The sequence below is a fragment of the Orycteropus afer genome, unplaced genomic scaffold (assembly GCF_000298275.1).
Source record: "Orycteropus afer afer isolate SDZICR_OR568_19922 unplaced genomic scaffold, OryAfe1.0 scaffold00031, whole genome shotgun sequence".
Lineage (NCBI taxonomy): Eukaryota > Metazoa > Chordata > Mammalia > Tubulidentata > Orycteropodidae > Orycteropus > Orycteropus afer.
This window is the reverse complement of record NW_006921618.1, coordinates 9,027,466-9,036,518: the sequence shown is the minus strand read 5'-3', so window position 1 is coordinate 9,036,518 and position 9,053 is coordinate 9,027,466. Positions and strand designations below refer to the sequence as shown.

The 9,053-nt window shown below is 44.3% G+C and overlaps 1 protein-coding gene across 1 annotated transcript in view; it reads right to left on the bottom strand.

The window, feature by feature from the left end:
• Positions 1-208: 208 nt before the first annotated feature.
• Positions 209-9,053, bottom strand: part of KDM1A (lysine demethylase 1A) — an 89,860-nt gene continuing 81,015 nt past the window's right edge. Inside the window, exons 16-21 of the mRNA XM_007935691.2 lie at positions 6,050-6,182; positions 4,368-4,555; positions 3,894-4,008; positions 1,852-1,979; positions 1,056-1,202; positions 209-394 (exon numbers count right to left, since the gene is read on the bottom strand). Coding sequence (XP_007933882.1) covers positions 209-394; positions 1,056-1,202; positions 1,852-1,979; positions 3,894-4,008; positions 4,368-4,555; positions 6,050-6,182 — 897 coding nt within the window. The remainder of the gene's footprint in view (positions 395-1,055; positions 1,203-1,851; positions 1,980-3,893; positions 4,009-4,367; positions 4,556-6,049; positions 6,183-9,053) is intronic.

The window sequence follows — 9,053 nt, the reverse complement described above, 5'->3', positions numbered from 1 at the left end:
GAACATGAAACTGCCAACTAACAGGTAAGTTCCCCTCTATGCTCTGGTCTCTTATAGGCAGCAGTTTCCTTGGCCATCCTGCCCTAATGGCCACCTGGCAGCCCGGGTGCCAGGGCAGGTTTCTCAGTGGAATCTAGTATTGCTAGAAGAGCTCTGCTTCCTGCAGCAAAAGATGCACATCAGCCTCTTCCCTCAGAATGAGTCTGTCTCACATGCTTGGGGACTGCTGTGCAGGGACGCCTGGTGTGGCCTGGCGAGGCAGGGTGTACATGGCTCCCAAGAACTGGTCTGCAATCCTCCCTGCTTCTCGCAGCCCACTCAGCAGAGCACCATGGACTGTGGCTGGGTAATTCCGGATTGTGTGTTCTCCGGCAAAGAAAAGTCGTGGAATTGGCTATTTCAGGAGAAAATTTTAAGAGAGAGTTAAGTTTTGCAAGCATATCTTTTTCTCATGTTTAAACTGCCAAATTCCTATTGACCTTTGAAGCCTCAGTGACTAGCTCCCATCATTCTACCAAAAAGGTTTCTCACATCTCCCCGATCAGTGAGCATTTTCCCAGAACAGACAGGAGTAAAAACGGATCAAACTCAGCCCAGCCCGAGTTCTAGGGTGATGCTTATCTGCACCGGTTCTATTCACCACGGCTTCATGTGGCACCTACTCCTGACTACTTTGAACCAAGGGAGCAGAGCATATGTTGTTCTCCATGAATCTGCTAGCTCAGAACGGGCCTTAGAAAGCCCTGGGCTATGGTTACTAGGACCCTGACTGCTCTCTGGAACAGGGTCTGGCACAGTCTGGATAAAGACCCGAGGTTATTCCTCAGGGGCAGGCTCTGGAGGCCTCTGGTGACTGAGACACCGTAGCAATCTTGCGAACGGTGACAAAGTCTCAGACACCAATGGTGCTCTCTTCCCTTTTACTCTCCTCCTGATTGTCTCAAAGAGTCCAGTGACTAGAATTTAAAAAATGAATGGTGCCACTTTTCATCCTGAGATCCTAGAAGATTGATCTGTTCCCAGACAAGCCCAGGTACCATTTGCCAGTTTCTCACCTGTGGGGCACCTGGAATCGAAGGACCAGGAGTGATTGGCTGAGCCATTAAATCATAGTCATTTCCAGATGATCCTGCAGCTACATAGGAATAGGAGCCCCGGGCCCAGGGATCAGCACGCCACCGAGACACCACAGTCTCCTTGGGCTAAGGAAAAAGCATGAGCGGAAGTCATTCCCAGACACCAAGGACAAACGCGCCATCTTTGAAAGGTGGAAAAGCTGTGTGTGTGTGTGTGTGTGTGTGTGGCGGGGGGGGGGATTCCGAGAGAGAGAGATGAGGAGCAGCTGAGTGACAATGGCTGCTGTTGGACAAGACAGCAGTGAAATTCCTCGTGCTGCCTTCCCGTCTATGAATGCAGAGATCAACACAGGACTCAACCTTTATTCTCTCATTTCAAATGAAGGGTTAACCACTCTTCCTCTCAAAAGAGTCCTAAGGCACCGTTAGACTTCCCTCATCTCCTCACTGGAGTTTAGCTGCTGTGTCCAGAGGGCAGAGGGTATGATCCATAGCAGAGACAAGGAGCAAGATGGCGACAGGAGACATGCCAGTGGGACAAACAGTCTTCAGACCCCCATCCCTACCCCATGTACCGGGAGGCTTTTCTGGATCCACAGTTAGGGCACGAACTCCCTAATGAATATTAAGGAATATTCATGCAAAGCCAGCACGTATTTCTCAATCCTGACTCAAACTCTCCCATCTAAGAACCTGTGCTGTAACTTAAGAGAATACATCAAACCCTGGCTTTGTATGAACACCAGGTCCTGGCTGCCCCGACCCGCCCACTTACCTGGGGCACTGCACTGCTGCCAAAAATCCCTTTCAGAATGGCCAAGCATCGGCCAACAATCACATCATCACTGATGTTTTCCATGATGCCAGCAGCTTCTCCTGCCACAAGTGCCAATAGTATTGGAGCTGAGAAAACAGAAAGGACAGTTTCAGGGTTTCCTACAGACTGTCCTGAAGAACCTCGCTATGGCTCACATTGTTTTTGGTACTCTGAAATGTGACGACAATAGACATGCAGCCCCTCCAATGCTAGAGACGAGTCATGTGTCTGATACAGCAAATCAAAGTTGATTCTCAGGAGGGTGCTGGTAGACTACAGTGAGGGAAGCATGACTGCTCCTGCCTGCAAAAGACAGAGGTTCTGAAGACACAATTTCAAACCTGGCTAGGAAGCATCCCTAGAGTCAGGCTTGGAATTTTTAGTCTTAACTGTCTCAGACCCAGGCCCCTCCAAGCCCATCACAACCTTTATTGACATTCAGGAATATTTATTCAACAGATGTATTTACTCAACAGTACTAGATGCTAGGGATATAAGAGCTATAAACTAGACTACATACTCCATGGGAGCTTTGGTAGCTTAGTGCCTAAGGCACTTGACTGCTAACCAGAAAGTCAGCAGTTCAAACCCACCAGCCACTCCTCGGAAGGAAGGTTGGGCAATTTACTTCCGTAGCGATACTGCCTCGGAAACCGAAGGAGGGGTCGCTATGAGTCAGGTCCGGCTCGACGGCACATAACAACACTACCACCACATACTCCATTGGAGAAACAGATAAATAATCACACAAGATATGTAATCGTGAACTGTCATATGAAGAAAAGCACAGAATACCCAAAGAATACAAGAACTTAAGCAGATTTGAGGCATGGGAGAAGGAAGGAGTGTCCTGGAAGGCCTGTTTAAAAACATGACATTTACATCAAGCCTAGAAGGCCAAGGAGGTGTCAGCCAGGTTGGGAAGGAAGTGATGGATGTGGGGGCTGGTGGGGCATCCCAGGCCGGGCTGCAGTATATTCAGACGCCTGAGGAGAAGGGCGTGGTGCATTCCAGGATCTTTGAGCAGAGGGAGCCAAGTGGAGAGAATGGACAATGATGAAGCTGAGGAGGCTGACGAGGGCTAGGTTCTGAGGGGCCTTAATATAGTAACACATGATGAAGAGTTTGAGCATACTCCTTAATGCGAAAGAAAGCCAAGCAGGAATATCAGTATCTATTGGCAACAGTTCAGGTAACAGGTGACAGTGGCTTGGACTGGGGCATGGGCAGTGGCAAAGAAAAGCAAGCAGATTTGAGAGTGATTCTGAGGCATGCATTGACAGGACTTGGTGATGGCCTGGACAGGGAAGGAGCAAGGTGCTCAGGGAACAAATGCTGCCTCTGTGAAGTGAGAGGCCCCGGAGAGGTGGAGGAGGTTTCAGGTTCAAGCAGCAGGACAGGTGGGCAGGACCAGGGGCGGACTCAAGCTGCCAAACTGCTGTGTCCAGGCCGGGCTGCCGGAGGCTCTGCACGGCAGGGTGTCACCAGGACCTCTTACTATCTCACATCGTTTTTTTGAGGAATCGGGTAAAGTAGAGTTTCTTTAGCACAGAATTAAGGGTAGTCCAATTACTGAAGACATTAATTAGAGCTGATAGAAACTGATCAAAGATTCAGGTGCATTTCGGGTAAGAGTGTCTGAGAATGAGGGACACAAACTCGCCTGCCCCGGAAGCCCTCGTGGGCCAACCCCTCTTCCTAGGCTAGTATTTCTTTTCATGTGTTCCTTCCCAGTGCCCAGGATTCCCACCCTGTCACTCTATTTCCGCCTAGTTCTAGGACTGCCTGTCTCCTGTCTGTATCCCCCACCAGGGTGGGAGCTCCTTGACAGGTCCTTTTCTCCTTTGCCGTATCTCCAGCATCTGGGAGGGACTCAGCGTGCGCTTGCTGAGTAAATGGAAAGAAAAATCAAGGCATGTGTATTTGAGAAAAGCCAGAATATTCCTAATTTTGCAATTGCTATAAAGCTATGAAAAAGATTAAAATTAAAAAGCTGTTACCTTTATAAAGGTTCCAGAATAAGAAGAGCTCACCCCTGCTGGCGGTTGTGCTGCCAACATGCCCAAACAAATTGACACTTGGATCCCAGAAAACACGGTCAAAGCATAACACCACCTGCCAGGAGAAGGAGCACACGAGTTGGTGGCAGGGCTCAGACAATGTGGCTCTAAAGCTAAGCTGTGCCTCAACAGGAAGTACTTTCTTATTCCGAGACCTTAAGGTCTCTTCTAATCTACTGTCAGTCTAGGCCCAGAAATCCCGATTATAAATGGTACTATGTATGACTACATTTCCGACTCCTTTTGCAGGCCTGGGTTTGCCAAGTGAGACTGAAGAAGTCCTCAGGGATATGTTACATATAATTAGGCTCTGAAGCCAAATGTACAAAAATATAAATCCCTCTCCTCTGCGAGTGGGGGCCAGTGATCTGGGTATCACAAGAGTGTGCTGAGGGCGGGGCCTCGGCCAGTTACCTTGTTCAGGTTGCCAAACCCCATCCTCTGGACTGCAGATGTTTTCCACTCGGGAAGAGGGGGCACAAACTGAACGGCGGGGGGCTGCTGCTTCAATACGCCCAAGGGAAGGGTACAGAGAACTGCATCACATTTATAAATAAACGTCTGACTTGTGGAGCGGGTGTTCACAGCGATCACTTCACATCCTAGAGAGGTTTCAGGAAGAAAAGCTTTACTGGTGATGAGGACAGTACTGAGCACCAAGTGAAAAGGAGGACGCCCACAATGTCCCATCACCACAAGCCCAAGAGCTGGGGGCTGCTATCTTCATATTCTATATAAACAGGAAACTGAAGAAGAGGGGAAGTAAGTGTCTAAGGTCACACAGGGAACAAGTGACAGGATCCAAACCCTAACAGTCAACTTCACAGTCCTCATTCGTCACCACCATACTATCCATCCCCTCCTTCCTGCTACACTGTGAGCTTCAGGAACAATGAAAGGAGCAGACCATTATGTAAAATTATACCAAAATCAGAAAACAGTGCAATGTTTTATGTCTGCACTGTGATGAGGTGCTAAGAACCAAGAGGAGAATGACACCAGAAGATGTGATGCCACCTAAGGTCTGTTGCCTGAGACCACTGCTGTTTTTGAGAATGCACTTTGAAACCTAGCTTGTCAAAACGGGAATGAGCTCAAAATCAAGCAAAGAGAAGGCACTGGAAATAGATTAACTTTTTTCTCATTTGTGTTTTTTTCCCTTCTGTGAATGCGTATTATTTATATAACTTCAAAAATATGAATAGCTCAAAATAAATACGATAGCTCAGTACACACCTATCTTTCTGTAGCTGCAAAAAACGACAACAAAAAGTATTCTGTTCTCCACCTGCCTGCACAACAACTACTGAATGGCTGCAGACGTTCACAACTGGTAGGAAAGGTAACTGGGAAAACAGTGATGGTCTTAGCAACGCCAGGCAAGGAGGAGGCTACAGGGGGATGCCAGTGGTTGCAACCCTACTCGTCATGCTCAGGCAGTTCACATGAGGGCCCTCAGTGAGGGAGGGAGGAAGGGAACAGGCAAGCCAGGAGTTTGAGACTTTATCAGTTAGAAGGTAAGTAAGTGGACAACGGATTCTCTGCAGTCTCCATTTAAACTGCCTGCAGCTGGCAATGACAAGGAGCCCGAGCTACCACCACAGCAGCCGCAGGGCAGCTCCAGCCCAGAGGACGACTCCCAGACCCAGAAAGCAGCTGGAGGAGAGTTAGCTCATCTGAGTAGGAAAAGCAATATGGACCCAAAAGCCAAGAAGCAGATGGTGAAATAAAGGGGCAGACCCTGCTTGAGTCCAAGGACCAAAATTCCAGTGGTGTGTATTTAGGAATATACTTTGCCAAATTAGAGACACACTCACTGGCTGTTATTATAATAACAAATTAATTCAGGTATGAGCTGGCAACTCTGAAACTTGCCTCCATTGCCTGGTCAGTAAAATGAGGGGTTAAAACTACCATAGGCACTACAGGCTCAATCATCCTGTAAATGCAAACATTTCATGGAGGATCATAGTTTACAAAATATCTTATCAGGAAATGTACCCACTATTCTTCCTGTTGGTCCAGCTCAACACAAGATCTGAGCAGTATCCTGTTTCAGGGGAGAGATTTATCTTAACTGAAGAGCTGTGGTTTACCTGAAGCTGTGTAGCGGACCTGCCGAACTGCCGTGTTCAATTTAATGTCTAGGCCTTCGGCTAGTGCCACGGGCACACAGGAGTAGCCATTCCTCACTGTCAGGTGGCTGCCAGTAAACTCAAAGTCATCATCCTACAGAGGAGGCAAAAGGACACATTGCCACTTTCTTAATCTAATTTATGCCATCTGTACCAAGTTCTGTACATCACGTTGAAAAACAAGAGCTTCTGGAAACAGTTAATATATTAAAGCAGAAATTAAAGAACCACCACTCAGTATTCCGTTCCAGCTGCCCAAGGAAGCTGAATGGGAAAAGAAAAACAACAAAATGTTCCCAATGGCTTTCTCTGAACAGTGGCATCAGGGCAGTTCTATTTTTCCTTCCAGAGAATTTGTATCGTCACAGTCCTGTACCACCAACTCCAGACCACCCATGGGGGAAGGGAGCTGAGGAGAGGAAGTTACATTCTAGGAAACTTAGTCGATTAGAGACCATGAAAGTTTATTTGACTTTCAAATACATTACAGATTTGGCAGCACATCAGAGTCAGCATCCTAGTTACATTTTAAGTTGATGAAAAGCAAAATCAAATTCTACTCCTTAAATTTACAGGGGTAAAGGTAAGACTTCCAAAGCTAAAGGTGGTCAAAAACTCAGGAAGGCAATCTAGATCTACAGAGATTGGCCCCAGATAATTCCATACAGTAAAGAGGTCAACAGTCTCCAAAATGATCTAATCTCTTTGAATTTATGAATCATATCTCTTTCTATACAGAGAAACTTTTGAAAGCTGTTCTTCTAACTTTATGAAATTCTTTGAGAAAACATACCACAACTTAATTCTTAGGTCCAACGTGGTATCACTACGGAAGTAGATTGCCCAATCTTCCTTCTGAGGAGTAGCTGGTGGGTTTGAACTGCCAGCCTTCTGGTTAGCAGTCAAATGCCTTAGGCACTACGCCACCAGAGAAAATACCAGATTGGCAGCAAAACATTCATAGATCACCCTCTGTTCCTATCACCTACATTCAAAATTTAATACAATTACAAATGGATGCATATTAAAACTTCAAATGATAAACTGTTGACTAAACCAAAAAGCCCACTGCCGTCAAGTTGGATCTGACTCATAGTGACCCCTCCTTGGGTTTCCGAGGCAGTATCACTACAGAAGTAGATTGCCCAACCTTCCTTCCAAGGAGTGGCTGGTGGGTTTGAACTGCCAGCCTTCTGGTTAGCAGTCAAATGCCTTAGACACTGCACCATCAGAAATCCCAAACTGGTAACTAGGGAGAGTCTAATTTAGTAGTTACATGAAAAACCACAAATGAACTCTGGATTCTGCCAGATTTTTTCTGATAAATTCAATCCTCACTGCAATTGAAACATTAAATCATCTCAGGATATAATCTAAAGATTAAGAAGTCAAATAACTTTATTAGAAAAATGTCATTAATATTAAAATAAGTAAGTAAAAGTGTAATATTTGCCACTATACTATCTTAAGTCTGAGCAAACCCTCAGAGATTGGTCCATTCAATATCCAAGAAGCCTATGATGCCTCACAAGCATTAACAGCTCAAGAGTAGTCATATTTCAAATACTTAAAGACAAATTTAACAAAAGATGTGTAATATTTGTACAATGAAAACTATAAAATGATGCTGAGATAATTAAAGAAAACCTAAGTAAATGGAGAGATATACCATGATCAAGGATTGAAAAACTCAATGTGTTAAGATGGCCATTCACCCTAAATGATTCTATAAATTCAATGCAATTCCAAACAAGATCCCAGAAGGCATTTTTTGTAGAAACTGACTTGCTAATTCTAAAAGTGTTATGGAAACGCAGAAGACAGAGAACAGCCAAAGCACTTACAAAAAAGAAGAAAGCTGGAGAACTTAACACTACCTGATGTCAAGGCTTACTATAAACTACCTCATCAAGACGGTGTGATACTGGCACACAGACCACAGATCAACAAATAGTAAGGAACCATCACAGACTCACACTTACATGGGAAAGTGATTTTCAAATGAAAGAGCCAAGACAAATTAAAAGCAGGATGGTGCAGGGAAAATGAGATGAAAAAGATGATCTCTACCCTTAACTTTTCATGATATAAAAAAATTAACTCAAAATGGACTTCAGACCCAAATATAAGACTTAAGTCCATAAACTTCTGTAAGAAAACACAGGAGAAAATCTTTGCAACTTTGGGTTAGAAATATTTTTCAGGGCACAAAAACACAAACCAAAAAAGAGAGTTGGCTTCATAAAAATTAAAAATTTGCTCTTTTAAAGGTACTATTTAGAAGATGAAAAGGCAAGCCACAGACAAGAAGAAAGTATGAGCAAAACATAAACCCAAAAAAAGGACTTCTATCCAGAATATAAAGAGTTCAAAGAAGTATTACAACTCAACAAGAATCAGACAACCAGATTTATAAAATGGGTCAATGATTGAACAAGACACCACAGCACCGAAGACATGCAAATGGGCAACATACACATGATAAGACGCTCTACACCACCAGTCATCAGGAAAACGCAAATTAAAACCACAGTGAAATACTACACTACACCTATGAAAACGGATGAAATTTCAAAAACTGGCAATGCCTTATGTTGGTCAGGAAGCAGAAGAATGGGAAAATTCATGCACTGGTGGCAAGAAAAAAAGTTTGGAAGTTTCTTATAAAGTTAAACATCTACTTTCCATAAGACCTAGCAATTCCACTCCTAGATCTTCACTAAGGGAAAGACACAAATGTTCAAAGCAGCTTCATTCATCAAAGCCAAAAAATGGAAATATTTCAATTGTCCATTAATGGAATGCTGTGTAAACAATGGAATACAACTAAAGAATAAAAAGGAACATATATGTTTTTGTGATAAACACATAAATGAATCACAAAAAAATTCATGCTTATCTCAAAAACTTTATGGTTAAGTGAAAAAAGTCAACACAAGGCTATACACTGTTATCACTGTATAGT